The following is a 19,188-nucleotide window of genomic DNA, read 5'->3' on the forward strand; positions in this document are numbered from 1 at the left end:
CCACCTGATACCCATCCAATTGGCTAACATGACAAACGTCGGAGGGGATAGGGGAAAATTCAGACACTAACGCACCGCTGGTGGAGTTGAGAACTCATCAGGCCACTCTGGATTTGGAACCATGCCCAAAGGGCTACGCACACCCTTTGACCCAGCAGTATCACCGCTAGGTCTGTATCCCAAAAAGAATTTTAAAAAGGGAAAAGGACCTACATGCACAGCAGTATTTCTAGCAGCCCATTTTGTGGTGACAAGGAATTGAAAACTGAGGCACGACTGAACAAGCTGTGGTGTATGGTTGTGATGGAATACACTGTGCCGTGTAAGAAAGGACGAGCAGGATGATCTCAGAAAAACCAGAGAAGACTTGTGCGAACTGATGAAAAGTGAAGTGAGCACACAGCGATGATACTGTGAAACACTTGGCTCCTCTGATCAAGACAACGATCCAGGACAGTTCTAAAGGACCCTGATGAAAAGGCTCTCCACTTTCAGAGATCTGATGGAACTTTAATGTTCCCCACCTTTTTTTTTTGGCAACATGACTAACATGGAAATGCGATTTGCAGGATTTCACATGTATAATTGTTCTCACAGAACTTGCCTTTCAATGGGTGGGGGAAGGGCTGGAGAGATGGAGAAAATTTGGAACTCAATACTTGTTTAAATGAAAGCTAAAAATCAATACTATTTTTTTAAGAAAAAAAGAGAGGGTAAAGAAAGGACCCACAGAAGGCCAAGGTCTACCTACAGCTCCATAAGCTAAGTCAGCTTAAAAGGGAAGGGACCACTCTCGAGTGATCTCCAGAGACTGAGGGGGTGTGAAGGGCAGTCAAGAGGAGGAGTGTCCAAACCTCCAGCTGCATCAGACGGGCCAGGTGCACTGGGGGGACAGGATCACTATGTGGAATGAACAGAGGGACAGAGAGAGGAAGAAGGCAGAAGTACCCCACCTTCTAGCGTTGGTTTCTTTGAGGATCAAGGAGGAAGCCTTGCTAGAGCACCACCAATGGATGAGGCCCCTGGACCCCAGGCTAGAGGACAGAGAAAGACGAGAAAGCTGAGCCCAGGTCACACTCTGGACCACGGTATGTAAGCATGACTGTGGACGCCTGAGAAGGGGACAAGGCCATTGCCAAGAACAAGCCCGCGTGGACAAGAATGCCGAAACCAGCACGCTGCAGGAACAGGGGCGAGACGACATGGCCCATGGATCGAGCTCGGTGAAACGAATTTGGAGGCTGACCCAGTGAGGGCCACTCGAGTCGGTGATCAGCGCTCCGAATGAAAGGCCAATCTACAGCGCTTGGAGGTGGCTGGGCTTTGGGGCCAGGCTGGCTGCTCTGAGAAAGCGTGGGCTCAGAGAACCCACAATGCACTGAATCAAAAAGCCTGCACAGGCAGTCCCCAGACCTGTCCAAGGGCCAGGCCCTCTGGAGCTCACAGTTGTGGCATGCTGCTGACAACCAACACCATTTACACAGCCCCTTGAGGTCGGGGCTTTGTGAACCCCCTCTCATTGGCATCTAACAGCCCTAAGAAGAAGACGCTGCTCTCCCCAATCACAGATGGGGAGAGCAAGGCTCAAGGTCGGAGCTAGAAAGGAGGGACCCAAGGCGGGACTTTGGGCCAGGCCTCCCTGACTCTACATCCAGCGCTCTCTGCTCCACCACGGGGACAAGGAAGGGCAGCCCAGGCTGGTGGGGCGGATCCGTCAGGGTCACAATGACCCTTGTCACCTATGATGGCCCAGCATGAAAAAGCGCCTTGTGGGGCAGAATGCAGCCCCTCCCACCATAGAGGAGCTTTCCAACGGGAATACCCCCCGTGCCCCGCCCCCACGGAGGTGGAGCACCCACTTGGCCATGAGCAGCCTAGATGGGGCAGAGTACCCTGCTCCCACCTAGGGAACCGTACCCAAGAAGCACGTCTTGCAGAGATCCATGTCGTGACACTGGAGACAGCGGTAGCGACGCCAGGGGGCAATCTCATCGCAGCCGTCACAGGAGATGTCCACGTTTAACAGATCGCAGTAGCGGGCGATGAACATGTGCATCTGCAGGGCCAGAGACAGCGCCACTGAGGAAGGGTGGCCAAGTGTGTTCCAGGACCGCCACTCCTGGGACCGCTGGGGGCACGCACCTTCCTCTGCTTCTCCGAGTCCATCTGAGCAATCTTCTCATACCAGGCCTCGAACATCCCATCCTGGCACTCCTCCATCCACTCCGACGTCTGCTTGTAGGACGCCATCTCGTCTTCTTCGCTCCACTGGCTGGAAGGAGAGAACGCAGCAGGACAGAGGACTCAGAAGGCGGGCACAACACAGAGCTCCAACACAGTGTGCACCGATCAATCGATCAACAGTTCTTTATTAAGCTCCAACTGTGTACCGAGCACTGAGGATGCAAGGACAGAAATTAAGGAGTCCCTGCCCTCAGGAGGCTCACACTCCGTCTGAGGAGATAACACAGAAACATCAAAGTGATTCTGAGAGAGAGGGCACTAGCAGTCAGGGCGGGCGGTGGGTTGGAGAGCGCCCCTACTCCCCCAGAGAAGAGAAATTCTGAACATTGGAGGATGCTGGAGATGCCAAGAAGTGGAGATGAAGAAGAGATCGGCTTGTGCCAAGGCAAGGAGACCCGAGATCGGCGGGTAGTGTGGGGAGCACAAGAAGGCCACTTTGTCTGGATCACTCAGTGTGTCACGAGGAACAGGGTATGAGACAGCGGGAAAGGCAGTGGCCGACAGAGAGACCAGCTGATTCCAGAGGCCCAAGGAGGTAATGAAGCCAATGGGCAGACACCAGGGGGCCTCCACGCTAGAAAGAAGACTTGGTCAGCTACCAGAGGGCAGGTCAGAGTGAAATGGCTCTGCAGGCGATAAAGCTAAGGAGGTTTGTTGTTCGGTAGTGTTTTGGTCATGCCTGGCTCTCAGTGAGCCTTTTTGGGGTTTTCTTGGCAGAGATACTAGAGCAGTTCGCCATTTCCTTCTCCAGCTCATTTTACAGATGAGGGCACTGAGGCAGACAGGGTGGACTGACTTGCCCAGGGTCACCCAGCCAGGAAGTGCCTGAGGCTGGATCTGAACTCAGGAAGAGGAGGCTTCCTGACTCCAGGTCTGGTGCTCTGTGCTCTATGAGTGCAGATCCAGCCTCAGAAGCTGGATCGCCCACTCCCTCTGACAGACATCTTCCCCATCCGAGGGCCCACACCCCTCAGATACACAAAGAATAAGTTCCCGAAACCCTTTCCCCCATTAGCTCAGGGCTAGCTCTCCATCCATGGCCCCCACAGGGCTACGCATCATTCTTAGGGTCTCCTCCCTCAAGGGGCCCCCAAGTTAGCTGGGGAGGCAACACCCACCAAAATGAAACAGTGCTCAGTGGGTGCCAGCAGCATGATGTAGGTGCTGGAAAAACTGAGGCCGCCTCGGGCCCCGTGAGGAGGAAGGGAAGAAATTCTTGTGCTGGGCTCCCCTTGGCTGCAGGAGGCTCACTGGGACTCTGGAGGTTGCCCAGAATAACAAAAAGGATGGAAATAACATCCTATGAGCCGACTATTGGGGTCTGGTGTGGGGTGGAAGAGTATGAGGGGAGTGGACGGTGAGAAGAGGTTGCGAAGGTGGGGGAAGGAGGAAGGGCAGGTCTTCACACCCACAGGGCCATCAGGGCAGAACTGGGCCCCAGGAGGGTCCCAGTGAGGAGGCTGAGCTCAGCCAAATCCAGGGCAAAGACTTTCTCCCGGTTAGAGCAACCCCAAGAGAGAAGGACCAGCCACCTTCGAGGCTCTGCCTTGGTGCCAGTGCCCACAAGAGGCTTTTTGGCATGAGGAATGTGTGCTAAGAGAGCAGCTGGAGGGCACCAGCAAGGAGGTGACCCACAGGGGATACCCGAAGCAGGCCGATGATTAGGGGAGGGTCTGATGTAAATAAGGCTCTGCATCAACTCTGTCTACAGAGCTGACGGAGAGGAAGAAGGGAGGGAGAATGCATCCTGACAATAAGAAGACTGGTCAAGAGGTGGGCAGGCCCACCTGCCACGCCCCACAGCGCTCACATCCTGCCCCCTACTCGGCGGCCTTGCTTGTCAGACTCCAGGACCCGATGGGCTGGGGATGGTCCCTTAGGAGCAGTCTGGCCAGGTGAGCACGCAGGACAAGCAGATCTTCTACTAGGTTTTCAGAAGCACCCCGCCAGGGGCTAGCCCCGCCTGGGAGGCCACTACCCACCCTCCAGCCTCCGCCCCAACAGACTCACCAGATCACACTGTCATGAAGACTTATGTTTTCTTGGGACATTGTCATGAGCAGCTCCGGCAACCCAATCTCCAGCAAGAAGGGAAGGTCACTGGGCTCCCAGCCCATATCCAGAAGATGGAGCAAGCATGCTTGAACACAGGACCAGGCAGGGAGGAGCGACCTGAAGAAGCCCATGGGGAGCATCAGAAGCCGGAAGACCCAACAGTCTCTTGGGGCTCACCGCCATGCTGCCAGGCTCGTGGGGGCTCATCAAGGGCATCTACCCACCAAACCAAAGATCCTCAAACCACTTCCAGCTTAGCCCCCTGGGACGCCTCCCATTCCAGAGTCTAACCACAGATCTATGTGAAAGACCCCTATGGGGCACAGCCCACAGCAAGCACAGAGGAGACTGAGGACCCCCCCCAACCCCCTCAGGCAGGCATGCCCCGAGTCAGCATTCAGCTGGAAGCCTGGCAGGGCCACAGCTGGCAGAGACTCCAACGACACCTCCTCGTTGTGTAGATGCAGAGACCAACCAGGAGAGGGATGAGGCCGGCCTTCTCCCCCCGGCGTCCCTCACTGCATGGCGCTGACCTCAGCGCCTGCCTCCTGTGTCTGACCCCTTCCCTTTGGGGCCGTGCCAGTATCAGCGGGGGGTGCGCAGCCTTCCTGTACCTGTCCTCCAGAGCGCCAAAGTCCTTCACGGCATCCACCATGAACTGGACAAGCCGGTGGTAGGCACGTCGGATTTCTCTGTGCAGCTTGGCCCCGCAGCCCTCCAAGTGTCCAAAATAGCTAGAAACATGGGCAGCCTGCGTCACTCGGGAGACGACCGAACATAGATTGGCCCAGAGAAGCAGGTGACGTGAGAAGTCACACAACTGGCCAAGGAACTCAGGGAACCAAGGGCAGGGGACAAATGTGACCCCACAAAGAGCCATGGGGAGGGGCCCTGAGCGACAGGGCGGGGGGAGGGGGATAGATGCAAGTCCACAAGGAGCCACAGGGTGGGGCTGGGGGCACCAGACGCGAGCCCCCAAAGAGGACAAGCCCCTGCCCACACTCACTTGGCAAAGTCCTTCTGGCAGGTGAGCAGCTCCAGCAGGAAGAGCAAACACGGGGGCTGAAAGCAGTGCGGTCGCCCAAGGAGCTCCAAGCACCGCAGGGTCGCCTTCAGGGCATCCAAGACGTTCATGGCCTGGGCTTTCTTCAGAGAAAGAACCTTCAAAACGCTGGGGGGAGATGAGACCATCAGAAGGTGTGCGGGGCTCAGCCTGAGTCCCAGCCTCCACGGCCCAGGGGAAGTCTCCCAGGGTTACAAAGCTGTGAAGCACCCAGCCTCCTTGCCTCAGGCAGACCCTCCACAGCCCAGAAGCCCCCTGGGTTACAAAGCTGCCAAGCCTTCCAGGTCAAGGATGAGCGCCGACAAGAGTAGTCTTGGCCTGGATGTCTGAAGGGCAGTGGGCAGGAGGGTCCAGCACACTAACCTTTCGTGGGAAAGCTCCTGGTCCTTAATGAAGTCCATCACATCCTTGAGAAGGGGGTATTTCTCGGTCACTGTGGGCACTGGCCGGGTCTCCTCCACGGACCTGAAAGAGAGGAGCCTCAGGCGTCCCCGACTGAGAGCTGGTTTGCGGGTTGGCGTGGACAGAGGAGAGACTGTGGCTTCCTGCTGTGAAGCATTCCTTTCCAGGGGCGTGCGTGAAGGGGCTGGAGAGGCCTCTGCCTGCTGATGGGGGCTCTCAGGACCCGAGGCCTGGAAGTGCTCTTCCCCCACGGAACCGCACCTGCACCCTTGGCCCTGCGGCTGGAGGTGTGTGGCTTCATCTGGGCCGGCCGATGCCTCCCAAGGACCCACTTTGGGGCTCACTCCCATGGGCAGGAATTGCAGCAACAGAAGACCCTTCTGAGCACACCGTTTGGCTAAGGAGGAAAGCAGCACAAGATACGGCATGAAAGGAGAACAGTAAACAGCCGGGGAGCCCACTCCTCATGGCACCACCCCAGCCATGGCCCTTCGTGGCACCATCCCAGCCGTGGCTCTTCGTAGTATCACCCTAGCCATGGCCCTTCGTAGTGCCATCCTGACCGCAGCCTGTGTGCCTGGAGCAGACCTGGCCTGGAGGGGCCCCTACCAGCCCGAGAACTGCCTCTTCCCACCTCCCCCGGGGCAACCCTTCCTCCCCAATGAGCTCTTTGTAAATCGCTTCCTTGGCACTGTGCCCAGCCCATGGGCTCATCCCTTCTCTGACTGTGACTGCCTCCCATCTCTCTTCCCAATCAAGGACAGGGATGCAGTCCCATCTCTTCTACCACCAACGCTGCCCCCGACGCTGTCCATACAGCGCATTCATCAGCCCCCTCTCCCAACTGCCTAAGCTGCCTGCGGTGACCACAAGATGCATCTCGGCTGTCTTTGCCTCCTCAGACGTCACCCGAGCCAGCGTGAAGACACTGACCCAGGATCTCCGGGTTCACCACCCGCACGGTGATGTCGGGCTCTCCTTCCCGCTCGTCTCCCTGGTCCAGCAGGAACTTCTGCTTCATTTCTAACTGGGAAGAGCAGTTGACCCAAGTTGTTAGGGTTTGGCAGATGTCACAGCACAAGAAAATCTCAGAAAGCAACGATGGACCAGAAGAAGAACAGGTCCCTAGCCCAGGCCAGCCCAAGACACAGGCCTGGGGCCTCAGACAGGCATGCTCCACAGGCCAGGTTTGTTTAAACCACTCAGAGACCAAAGGCGAGGCAGCCTTGCCGACCACCCCCTTTCTATGAGCAGAGAGCCATCGGAGGGCCAGGAGTCCCACGTTCGCCCAAAAAGCCATCTTACCATCCAAATCCTAATGCCCTCGGCCAGAGCGTACACCTGGGCAAACTCCTCACTCAGCACTCCCTGGCCCCCACTGTTAACTGGGGAGAGAAGAGAAGGGAGGTTGTCACCAGCCAGCCTGCCTCTCCCCACCCCCCGGCCCACCCCGGCCCTCCCTGCCCCATGATCCAAAGCATTTAAGGTTAGGGTTAGGCCTGGCCTGCCTCAACTGTCCCAGCTTCATCATTCAAAACTGCCAACCCATACCACCTCTAAATGACTCAAAGAGAACCTAAACCATCCCTGGCAGACGCTGCCAAGTCCAGTTGCCCGCACCATGACCAAGGGATGCCAGCAGAGAAACCAAGATAAGGCCTCATCTCCGAAGTCCCACCAAACACCAGCCACTTAGGCCCACAAGCAACAAGCCATCTGGGTAGTGAGAGAGAGCCAAAAGCCCAAGGCGCTGAAGGCCCAGCCCTTCCCTCAAGCACCAGGAGCTGGACCCTCATTGTGCACCCCCTGCCCACACCCCCGCCCCAACAAGCTGCACAGGCCGCCTGCCATGGGGTCTGAAGCCAACCCAGGCTTCCCAGACAGCACTGGGCATGCTCCTGGGGCGCCCCCATCTGGCCACATCATCAAGGCCTTTGAGAAGAGTTTGTCCACGATCAGGGAAGCCCTATCACTGTGCCAGAAACCTGCAGAGGTCCCAGGACAGACCGTGGCGAGGGCCCTGACAAGCATCCCCACATGCGGGGAGGGCCAAGGCCTGCTCCCTGGCGCAACTCTCGGAGGACAGAAGGCTCCCGGGCTAGCCACAGGGCTGCAGTGGTACCTAACAACCCCGTGCATGCACGCCAGCCCTTCTCAGACTCCCCCAACTCCTCTTGCTGACTCTAGGTCATCCCTTTTGCAATGCCATCTTCTCCTTGCCACCCCTGGAAGCTTCCCCACACAGCCCAAGCTCCCACGTCCCCCTCACGCCGCCCTGAATGTTACTGGGCTCGTTCAAGACCCACCCCCACCCCCCCGCCACCTGGGCCTTCAGCCACATCTCCTTCCTCTCCTTTCACCAGCCTTCTCCAGCCACCAGCTGCTCTGCCCCCTGCCAGTCTGAGCTGATTCAGGACAGACTCCTCTGGCCTCCTGGTGCCCTGGATGAAGCTCCTGCCCAAGGCCCTTTCACACTTCTCCAGGAACCCTGTCCTAACCTCAAGAGAAAGAAGTCCCTCCTGGACCCCACCAACGTCTCTCGGTCTCTGCTTGGCCCCTCATTACTCAGTCCTTCACCACCCAGTCAGCAGAGCACAGGGACTCCACTCCGCTAGATTTTAAGGGTCTTTGAGGCATTTATTTATGCCCACTGTGTGCTAGGTGCTGTAAGAATTAGGGGATGCAGAGCAGAAAAAAAAAAACAAAAAACAAAATAGGCCCTGCCTTCCAGACACTCCCAGTCTCCCGGGGACAGTGGCGCCAGCCCGTGGCTCCTGAAGCAGGAAGCCTAGACTCCACACCAGGGTGGCCAGGCAGAGGAGCCTCCCAGGGGCAGCTAGAGGCTGCCCTAGGACAGAGACCATCTGGGGTGGCCCCAGGAATCCCCTCCAGGACCCAGCCTGAGGGCAGGGAGAGCATGCCTGCATGCCTGGGCACATCCCACCCTCATTCCAAGGTTCCTCAGGCATCCTCTGGGGGGTATATGAAAAAGGGCAGGTCTATCAAAGGAGAAAATCAGGATTCATGAAATGTGGGCAAATGGACGTTTCTCTGTCTGAATTCCCCCGAAAACTCAGGGGCGCCTCTCTGTATGTTCTCTCCACACCCCTGGCATTTGATTTTCCCTGAGAAGATGAGAAACGAGCTGCTCTTTCACACATAAGGCAGCTGCCCGCGACGGAAGCTCCACAACAGCGTGGCTCTGTCGCTAGCTAGCCCGGCCCAGCAGGGGATAGTTACCATAATTCTGCAGATTCTCATGCAGCTGTGGCGTGAGATACACCAACGCGGCAAACGCGGCGTTCACGGCTCGATCCACAATGGAACCAGCAACGCTATCTGTCTGTGGGGCTTGTTTTTTACATGCCTGTGTGAGTCCTTGGAAAAGCTCAGGACTTTGCCCACAGAAGCCCTGGGCAGGGTCTGACTTTGCGAAGTCCATGAGGAGATCACGGCAGACGTCGGCCTGAGAGCTCCGACTCTGGAAGGTAAGGCAGAATCATCCAGGCATTAACCGCTGGCTTGAGGGATGCGACTCAGGCCCAAGGCTCGGTGCTGGCCTGGAGAGAGGGTGGGGCTGGGCACACAGGTACACACTCAGACATTCTGGGGGGGATGCTAAATGTGGGCAAGTTTAAAGAGACGGGGTTGGAGCCCCAGATGGAGGCACGCAGGAGCCTTCTGGAGGCAGCAGGGCCCCAGCCCTAAAGGAAAAGTCCATGACAGATGCACGTGCCGGGCACCCCTGCACAGGCCAAGTCACTGGGACACTGGCATGTCTGCCTGAAATAGGACACTGGAGAGTGGAAGACAGTCTATAATCTGCATGAACGGGGACCAGAGCTCCAGGGAGAGGTGGGCGGGCAGTCCTAAGAGGCTTTCCCCTGGAGGAAAGGATAACTCCATCGATCACCATCTATTATGGTGCCAGGCACCACGTGAGGCTCCACAGACAGGTTGAGCCACAGGGGGAAGGTGGAGACACGACCTCAGCCTCCCTCCCAGCAGTCTGGGAGAGGCTCCCTAGCAGAGATCATACCTCTTTGCCATCCTGGGGCGGAGTGGGCCCACAGGCTCTCAGGACCCCTGCCGGGCACAGCTGGTGCCTGAAGACTGGTTTCCACAAAGGAGAATGAAGGACGGGTGTCACTTTGGCCATGGGCAGTCCCACATCACCCCCTAACTCTGAAAAGAGAAGGAGACCTTTCAGTGTCCTTGTCTTTCTTCAGTGCGGTCACTGTAGGACCATAGCCCACGAACTTGCCGAGGATCACAGGACCAGTCGGGGCCAGGCCCTGTGGCCTGGTTATCTTGCAAATTTAAGAGAAGATCACCTCTATGATCTCTTGGGGCGGTCACTCAAAGATGAGACCAGCACATCCCCACACTCCCCGCCCTCTCTTGAGGTCATCACCGAACTGACTGAGTCACTTACGATCCGCTCGCAAGGCCAGGCACTGGGAGGCCAGGCGCCCCATCAGCCTGGAGACTAGGAGCTGGAGGTCCAGGCCCCAGGACACGGCCACGTCTGGCAGGCCGTAGGCCGTGACTGTGAACTTGTAACCCCACTCATTGTTGCTGCTGTCCGAGTGGAAGAGAAAGTGCAGCTGGGGGCCCACCTTGAAGGTCACTTTCTAGAGAGCAATGAAACGGGCATTTGGCCACGCGCACCAACCATGAGCTCTTCATTCCGCCAAACTCAGCCCTCCCCAAAAAAAGGGGACAAGACACCACGGCCCAGGACCGTCCCTGCTGCCCTGGCCCAGCACCTCAGCGGCGCTCGATCCCTTCTCTGCCCTCACCTTGGGCCACTTGTCCGTGCCAACCTTGGTGTCATAACGGGTCTTCAGGCCCCGAGAGTCGGTGAATTCCAGGTAATCGTACCTGTGGAGGCAACGCCTTTGTTACTCTCCCCTATTGGGGGTGGGAGGACGGGGAGTGGGCTGCACAGTAAGCCGCCAGACTGACCTGGTCTCTGTCTCACACTTGTCATCAAACTCCACCTCAAAGGAGGTGGCCCCCGGGCTGAGGAAGACGGCCACCTCATGGCAGTTGTTATTGTAGTTATGGGCAGATTCCATCGTCCACGTGTTCAACACCACTGGCTTCTCCTGCTGCCAGATCTCCATGTCCATCTAGACACGGAAACACCCAAGACTTCCCGTTGGCTGTGTGTTCCCCGGGAGCCCACCCCCCCACGCGCAGTTCTACAGAGACAGTCGTGGCTTTCCCCTCAGAAGGAGCCAAGGACGGCCCCTGAGCAGGAATCCCCTGGAAAGGGCCCTGGGTTCCCCACAACCGCTATATGGCTCTCCTTCAGTTTTTGGCCAGAAGTTCCATCCCTCTGGGACCTTAGCTTGGCTACCGCAGGTCTGTGAGGCTGCACAGGCCCCGCCCTGCACTGGAGGATGCCAGGGGAGTGCCTGACTCCTCAAATGCTGATGTGGCCCGATGTCCCAATGGGCAGAACAGCTGGGAAGCAAGCTAAGGAAGGGTGTGGGGAGGACAATATCCGGCAGGCTGCACAAACACTTCCCAAGCTGGCGCAGAAAGACACATGAAGCCAGAGTTACCAGACTGGCTCCTCCGTCAGGGTCACTGCAGAGGCCCTTCAAGAGGTCCGTCAAGGTGCTGAAGTCCTTCAAGAGCACCAAGTGTGGGATGTCCAAGGAGCAGAAGTCCAGCAGAAAGATGGCCTGCCGAGAGTGGGGAGAAGGCGCCGTGACGGAGCCGCAATGGGCCACACCCCACACACAGCCACAGGCCCTGGCACTCACCAGTTGACGAGCCGCCATGGCAAACACAGAGCCACACAGATTCTCTACTATTTTTTTTCCACTGTACTGGGACAAAAGTGACCGCAAAACCACTCTCATGCTGGCCAGGAACTGTCCCACGTCTAACAAAAGGAAAGGAATTCAGCATTTCAGATGATGGGATTCTCACCTACTCAGGCCTCACATGGGTGCGAGCAGGCTCCGTTCTGGGCGGGGACATGCGCCCCACACCATGTTCAGGAGAACGGCCATCTCAGGCAGCGCAAGCCGGGGAAGAGCCCCTTCATCAAAGCCCAGGTGTGGACGCTGTGCAGGGGAACCAAGTGGGGTGACCCCCTCTCCGGAACACTGTCTCGCAGGTGAGGAGACAGGCGGGAGCCTAAAACCACCCCCAGGGGCCGTGACCCAACACTGCCCCACCAAACTTGGTGGGGAGCCGGCCCAGCCCCGGGGCCCCTGGAGAGTCAGACAACTGCCAGGGCAGGGGGCTGACTCACATTTCTCCACCATTTCGGCTGCCAGCTTCTTGGCCTGTGCCTCGCTGCTCTTGAGCTGCAGGTAGCACCAGGACAGCAAGCTGCCCTGCACTGACCAGAGCAGGGAGAACAGGGCAGGGCTGCTCTCCCCTGGGGTACCATCCTGCATCAGTGAGTCACACTGTGTAAGAAAGAAAGAGAGAGAAAGAGAGAGAGAGAGAGAGAGAGAGAGAGAGAGAGAGAGAGAGAGAGAAATTATGTTATGTTGAGGGGAGGGTCAGAGAGAGAACAAGCCAGAATCTGAGGCCAGCCCCCCACCCGTGGCCTCCAGGGCTTCACCCTGCGGTGCCCACGGCCTTTACTATCCCCAGGATGAGAAGGGCTCTTGGAAGGAGTCCTTTGCTCAGGCCCTCCCCCTCTCCCTACTCTGCCCTGGTGTGCCTCTCCCTGCCAGGTGCCACCGTCACCCCAGTAAAACCTGAGCCCTGCTCAGCCCCTTGGGGGCTGCTGCTCCTTCTTCTTCCCCAATTCCACATGGGCAGTCCTTTCTCCTTGGCTCTAACACCTGGCCATGGCCCGGACCCCATAACCATCTGTGGCTTCCCAACTCTCAGTGACAGTTTCCTTCTAGGAGAGTCTGGTAGATAAGCATCTCCTGGGTCTCACTGGGGCTGTCTCGAGGCGGGAGCTCAGCTCTCCTGCCACCTCTGGCCTCTTCACAAGTGGTTTTTAAAACATCCCCCATAATCATGCCTGCAGATGTGGCCCCTCAGGGCCAAGGGCATTTCTGGTCTTCCCCAAGCACATCAGGGTCCTGACAGTGGATGGTGAGCGAGTGAGGCCAGCCTGGGTTCTCCAGGAGAACGAAGCAATCATGAGGTGAATCCAAGCAGCCCTGCAGCCCCTCTCTGTTCCACAGCAGGCACATGGCCCACATCACCACAGACACACCCAGAGTGTGACCCGCCCTGATACATGGGGGCAAATTGGGGCCTCCAGGGAAAGTCAAGAGAGAGGAGCCATCTCAGTCAAGGAAATTAGGAGGGGGCACAAGGCAGCATAAGAGGAACCAGTAGCATGCCAGCAGCAGGCCAGCTCCAGCAGCAAGGCTGGTGGCCAACCAGGAGTGGTCCGGCACACCATCTGCTGCTTGTCCCTCCCATCCTGAGCACTGACTGGAGCAGGAGGGCAGACAGGAAATCCATCAACCCAGTTGGTGAGGCAGCTCCGGGGAAGGCTGGGTGGGATGCTCCCAGAAAGCTCCACTGTGGCCAGACAAAACCACACTAGGAGGGCCACCCTGGTCCAAGGTCACCAAGACGTCAGGAAGGATCCGGAGGAGAGATACAAGGGGAGGGATGGCTGAGCCTGTGCCATCTGATGATCCACCCAAGAAGTGCGGGCTCTGGTGGGGGCCTAGGGAATGGCCTCAATGCCTTCAGGCATTCGACAGGTGGCCCTGAGGAAAAGGGATGGGCCTCAGAAGTGGGAGCCACCCAGACATCAGCACAAAGCCCACAACGTGGTGTATCCAGAAGAAGAGCTACATCGGTGGGACGTGGAGGTCTGCAGGCCCAGAGAAGACCGTCCAGTCCTCAGGGAGCAACAATCTCCATGGCAGGGATGGCGTGGAGATTGAGGCAAGGCTCTCGAGGAACGGGGTTCAGAGAAGGGATAGGCTGGGGGCTGGATGGAAATGGCCTCACGGAGGAGGGACTTGGGAAAAACAGACTGGAAAGGGAGGTTGTTGAACGTGAGAGGAAGAGCACAAGCAAAAAGACGGGGACCTGGGCCGGAGGACGGTGGGTCCAGGGCAAGGGATTAGGGAGCGACATGGACCAAGATGGGGGTGATCAAAGGGGAGCTGTGGGGAGCTCAGACTGGAGACTGTTTGAGAGACAAGGTGAAAATGGCACCTTGTGAATGAAACACCAACAGAGAAGGAGCCCCAGCAGCTGCCAGTCGGCAAGGGATTTGCTTTCCTGAGCACACGCACACCTCCTGGGAAAGGCTGCCTTCCCCTGTTCACTGCCTCTAAGCAGGTAACTGTCTGTTTCCGTGCTGACTCTGAAGTCATCCAGACCAGATGGGGTCAATGACTGTGGCCAGGCCTGATGGCGTGTGCCCACCGTGGCCCTTCCTGGACAGCCTTGCCGACTCAGAGGGGCCTTCCTTGGGGCCCAGGGGTAGAAGGTCCCATGACCTCCAGTCACGTGGCTTAGCATCCATGGGAGGACAAACAAGATGAGAAGAAACCCAACATAGGCCTCACCCAAGGGCTGCAAAGCTTGCTCTCCTCCTCCCAGGCAGCCCTCAGCCGATTCCCAGTTGGAATGCAGAGCCTGCCCTCAGCATCCGTGGATAGACGGATGGACAGACAGAAGGGACCCCACCATGTCAACCAGCCTCCTTCCCCTAACTCTGCTTCTGGTCACCCTCTGAACAAGTCCCACCTGTGGCTTGCTCCCTTCCAGGCCCACTGCCCCTCAGGGCCTGGATGCATTTAGCACGAGGTCATTCATAAACAGGAGGGCCTGAAAAAGCCTTTCCAGACTCAGTCCCCTCTGGGGGCACATCCTTGATGTCCCCTGGGCCATCTTCGCCAGTGCCCTTTCTGCTCTAACTAGCGGTCAGCCGCGAGGAAGAGCACAGAGAGGTGGACAGAGGGCACCAGGGTCGAGTCTCTGAAGGTTCCACCAGAGCCACCCAGGACAAGGGGACATGTGCTGGGCATGGGTCCAGGGTCCCCAGAGAAGCACCCTGACAGCCAGGCAGTGTGCAGGTGGCCAGGAACATTCATCTTTGTGTCACTCCAAGACTAGGTGAAGTATGTCACAGCTGGGATGGGTAAGCGGTCACTCAACCACGGGCCAGCTGAGACTCCTGGGGACTCATAAAATTTGAGTGATTCCTTTCACAGGGCCCTCTTCCGATGATCTGACCATACAAATTAATCCCATCCAGACCCACAAGCCCTGAGCTGACAAAACAACTCCTGATATACCAGACCGCAAGATGGGCCCACATAGGAAAAGCCTGGCAAGAAGTTACCTCACGGGCAGCAGCGGCCTGCAGCATGTCCATGACGGTCAGCACTTCGTCCACATCCAGCCCCTCGGGGCCTCCCTTCTCTGGGAGCAGCAGCAGGCCCCCGGGGTCGCGGCCACTGTAATAACACAAGCAGCCCTGTGAACAGGGCCTCTCTCGGGCACCCTCTAACCTCAAAGTCAGAGCAGAAAGACAGGATGGAGAGCACATCTCCCCGATGTGCTCAGGTATGGGAACCACTCCCATGCTCACAGCAAGTGGCTGTGAGAAGGGGTGACCGGCCCCCAAACTCGACTCCTTTCACCTGGGGGTGGGCTGGGCCAGCAAGAAGTCAAGCCCTGGGCCCTCTCTGCCGCCCTACTGCTACTCCTGGTGGGTCAGAGACCAGAGAGGCTGCTGGCCCCTGTGGGCAAGGATGGGCACAAGGCAGGCTTTGGAGAAAGCCCTGAGCCTCCCCACACCCAAGACGAGAAGTCCTGAGCAGGAGCCTCCACGGGCCACTGGAGCCCCGTGGGAGGGCGCTGCTGCCCAAGGAGGGCTCACCTCTCCCAAAGACAGTCTGTCCCTGGCCGGCAGGGCCAGACCTTGGAGAGTGAACTCACCTAAAATATGTGCACAAGGCCCTGAAGGTGAGATGCGCAGACGGCTTCTGCTCAGGCTCAGCGACGGTCTTCTAGGAAAGACAGAGGGGAACTTTGAGCAGAGTCCCTTCAGAGAAGCTCTGCAGCGTTTCTAAGGGGGCTACACCAAGGGGAGCATCTCTGGCAGAGCCCTGGGCTCCAGCTGGGCACCTTCCAATTGGAGACTCCAGTCCTGGGCCCCAAGGTCAAGAACACAGAGAGATGCCAAGCATCGGCCCAATCGCCCATGGGGCCTGAAGGTCCGGGGCAGCTCGGGGGCAAAAAGGTTTTTCATGGTGGGCCTGGGGGGCCGTGACCTTAGCAGCTGCAGCCCCTAGCACTCACTGGCACCTATGGCCACTTGGACACAACAACAGAAGAGAGAACGGGCCGAGGCTCATCCTCTGGCCAAGATGCCCTTGAAGGGAGGGAGGCCAGGCTAAGGAGCTGGTCCCAGATTCCAGAGGACCCGGGGAAGGCTCCAGGGCAGGCACAGGAGTGACCCAATGGCATGAACAAAGTACCTCGTTTAAAAAGGGAAGGACCCATTTCTTGAGCCTTTTTGGGTTGGTCCACACCCCCTCAAGGCCACTGGCCCCGCCAACCCTCATCCCCGCAGGGCTTGCCTCATCCAACACTCCCTCCCCAGCACCCACAGTCGACAGCTGCTGCGGAGCCAAGACCCAAACCCCTCACCATCATGGCAAACAGATGACGGCGCCGGGCACGGCCATCAGGAAAGAAGACGGCAGCTCCCTGGAGAAGTGTGTTCCTGACCTCCGCTTGGAGTCTTTGCACTGGCTCAGAGTCGTCCCCTGCCTGATCCACCACTGGCAAAAACCAAGGAAGGAGAGGAAGGGGGTGACCAGCCACCGACAACAAGCGGTTTTGTCACCATCCAATCTACGGGGACCCCGCCAGCCCAAAGGACGATGCTGTGGGTGGAAGGCTCTAAGGCAGCGGCCCTCTGTCCTTGCAGAAAATCCGGTGTCCCTTTTGGGGAGGCTGGGACCAGGACCACTGGGGTGAAAAAGAGCGAAGAGCCCAAAGCCTGGAGGCCTTGGAGAGGAAGCGATACCCGTCCTTGACCACCGGGCTCCCAGGATGGCTCCTCTGGCTGGCCTGTCAAGGCTCTAAGAAGGCTGGGGATCAGCTCCTTGGGGGGCCCCCCCAAACACTGAGGTCACAGATCCAGCCCCCCACGGCTACCTTGGCACAGGTGTGCATACAGCTCCTCTGGGGCGGCCTGCTGCATGCTGCACTTGCTCTGAAGCCCCGTGCCTGGTGGAGAGCCCCGGCCCGCTGCAGGCTGGGAGTCCACCGAGAGCTCGGACAAACAGCTCTGGAGAAGCTGCAGCAGCATGGTTCGGGCCAGGACACATTCTTCCCTTGGGCTGGGGAGAAGAGAAGGTCAGACAGACCAGAGGCTGGAACCCGGGGTGCACGCAAGGTCCCTTCTCCCAAGAGCAGCGAGGCCCCAGCAGGGGAGGGAATCCCACCCCCGGCTCACCTGGCCTCCAGTTTGCTGTAAAAGCCCCAGAAGAGTTGCAGGCTGAGGCCAGCCGTGTCCAGCAGGGGTTTATGCTTGAAGCCACTTTCCCTCTGTCGTGCCTTGAGTGTTGTAAGGATGAGAATAAAGAGGTGGTTTAAACAGGGTCTGAAAAGAAATGCCGCCTCACTGCGAGAGGAAGCTTATGATGCCAATCTTCCTCCTCCCCACCCCTTACCCCGCCTGGGGCTCTCCAGGCAGGAAGGCCTTCATCCCCCACCCCCAGGGCTCTGCCATGCTTGGCCGGGTGCCCTACCAGGTCCTGGGCCAGCTGCTGGACAAAAGACAGTGTCTTCAAGAGCAGTGTCATGCCGCAGATGCGATCGGCTTCTGGGTCACAGGTGGCACAGTCTGTGCTCGGGCCAAGCTCCACACCGGCAGGGCGCAGGTAGCCATACATGCTCAAGCCCTGGACACCCAGGCGCTCGGCTGCATCTTGCCGCGTACATAAGAACTTGACCATCAAATACTACAATGAAGGTAGGAACCATCTTTGAGAAAGGCCTGATGTCTCATCACCAGCACAAGTGAGATCCGGAGGGGCCTTCAAGGCCATGGAGATCCGCCCCCACCAACTCTAACTTTATGAAAGGGGAACCTGAGGCTTAGAGAACCAGGGACTCATCCCACACGGCTCTCTCTAGACATCCTCAGAGAGGGTCAGCCCCATGTACCCATGGGGGCCCTGGCTGAGTCCAGCCCATCTTCACAAACAGAAGCTTCTCATTCGTGCAGCCTTGGGCATCTCTGACCAGACTAACCCGCCCACAGCTGGCAATGAGGCACTGGAGGACCACCCGTGACCCCGCTCAATGGTAATGCCCCACCCCATGCTGCAGACACCCAGGCCAGCCCTCACTACGGCTCCCCACCACTCTGCTCAGGGTGTGCAGTTGTGCACGGGCCTGACCTTGGCCACCCGGCACTGATGCATCTTCACGTCCACTTCGTCCCAATCTTCCTCGGCTTCAAACCAGCCAGCGGGCTCGTCCTCCCCAAGGTCTGCAGAGGAGCCGCCCACCCTGGGAGAGCCACAGAAACCATCAGATGCTTTCCTAACTGCTGCTGGGGCTGGGGGCACACCTCTGGGCCAAAGGCAGTGGGCCCAGGGCTGGACGCTTGGCCATCTGTCCCTGGCCTAAGAGCCCCCTTCTGAGGGGCTGCTAAGCAATGAGGCTGAGTCATGGGCCAGGACTCAGAAGGGAAACTCTTCTCATTTAAATAAGAACCATCTGGGCCCTCAGATAATTGGGAAGGGGCCAGGATTCACATCAGGAAACCACCAAGGATCCTTCTAGTGGGTGAGGTGGCATTCAAGGCTCCATTCCCACCCCAATCAGTGGGGTGGCGCACCTTCCCACTTGGTCCTGGGCCCCTCCCACTACTGAGCACAAGCGGGGTGCTATGCAGGAGACCATCACATCTCATCATCACCTGTATCTCACTGACACACATCTTGGTGCGTGGACAGGTGCCCCTGTTGCCAGGACAGCTGAGAAAGGGAGGAAAGGATCTACCTCATCTTTTGGGGGGGGGTGGGGGTGGGCACGAAGCTCCACACCAGAAACAAAAGAGAAAGAGGGAGCCGTGAAAAGGCTGGCTGTGTCACTTATGGGAGGCACTAACTACAAGTGATCCCCTGAAGAAGGCAGCTTTGGACGAGTGGACACGGATGCCAACACAGGCTGCCCACCCTAATAAGGACCATCTCAGGCCACGCTTGGCAGCTCTTCGGGGACAAGGAGGCCTGGATCAGACATGGCAGAGGTCCGGGCCAAAAGGGATTCTTAAAAACCAAGCACACCTTTCAAGTTGGGAGAGCCCCTCCTCTGCCGCTGGGCCAAGGCCAAGCCTGCTCCAAGTCAGACCCAACAGCTTTCACACAGAGAAGGCAACATTTCCTAAGGCACGGTTTGGAACGGTTACAGTTGACATGATGCTGACTGTTTCCTTA

The 19,188-nt window shown here is 58.1% G+C and overlaps 1 protein-coding gene across 1 annotated transcript in view; it reads right to left on the bottom strand.

Annotated features, from left to right (window-relative positions):
• Window positions 1-19,188, bottom strand: part of ZZEF1 (zinc finger ZZ-type and EF-hand domain containing 1) — a 65,916-nt gene that overhangs the window by 25,435 nt on the left and 21,293 nt on the right. Inside the window, exons 12-35 of the mRNA XM_036754521.1 lie at window positions 18,145-18,256; window positions 17,491-17,703; window positions 17,196-17,296; window positions 16,895-17,079; window positions 16,382-16,515; window positions 15,668-15,738; window positions 15,069-15,183; window positions 12,039-12,198; window positions 11,542-11,663; window positions 11,338-11,460; window positions 10,733-10,899; window positions 10,567-10,648; window positions 10,200-10,398; window positions 9,804-9,949; window positions 9,005-9,245; window positions 7,070-7,149; window positions 6,698-6,791; window positions 6,026-6,161; window positions 5,726-5,827; window positions 5,306-5,470; window positions 4,914-5,033; window positions 4,255-4,416; window positions 2,143-2,272; window positions 1,918-2,056 (exon numbers count right to left, since the gene is read on the bottom strand). Of these exons, the coding sequence (XP_036610416.1) occupies window positions 1,918-2,056; window positions 2,143-2,272; window positions 4,255-4,416; window positions 4,914-5,033; window positions 5,306-5,470; window positions 5,726-5,827; window positions 6,026-6,161; window positions 6,698-6,791; window positions 7,070-7,149; window positions 9,005-9,245; window positions 9,804-9,949; window positions 10,200-10,398; window positions 10,567-10,648; window positions 10,733-10,899; window positions 11,338-11,460; window positions 11,542-11,663; window positions 12,039-12,198; window positions 15,069-15,183; window positions 15,668-15,738; window positions 16,382-16,515; window positions 16,895-17,079; window positions 17,196-17,296; window positions 17,491-17,703; window positions 18,145-18,256 (3,299 nt within the window). The remainder of the gene's footprint in view (window positions 1-1,917; window positions 2,057-2,142; window positions 2,273-4,254; window positions 4,417-4,913; window positions 5,034-5,305; window positions 5,471-5,725; window positions 5,828-6,025; window positions 6,162-6,697; window positions 6,792-7,069; window positions 7,150-9,004; window positions 9,246-9,803; window positions 9,950-10,199; window positions 10,399-10,566; window positions 10,649-10,732; window positions 10,900-11,337; window positions 11,461-11,541; window positions 11,664-12,038; window positions 12,199-15,068; window positions 15,184-15,667; window positions 15,739-16,381; window positions 16,516-16,894; window positions 17,080-17,195; window positions 17,297-17,490; window positions 17,704-18,144; window positions 18,257-19,188) is intronic.

The sequence above is a fragment of the Trichosurus vulpecula genome, chromosome 4 (genome assembly GCF_011100635.1).
Source record: "Trichosurus vulpecula isolate mTriVul1 chromosome 4, mTriVul1.pri, whole genome shotgun sequence".
Taxonomy (NCBI): domain Eukaryota; kingdom Metazoa; phylum Chordata; class Mammalia; order Diprotodontia; family Phalangeridae; genus Trichosurus; species Trichosurus vulpecula.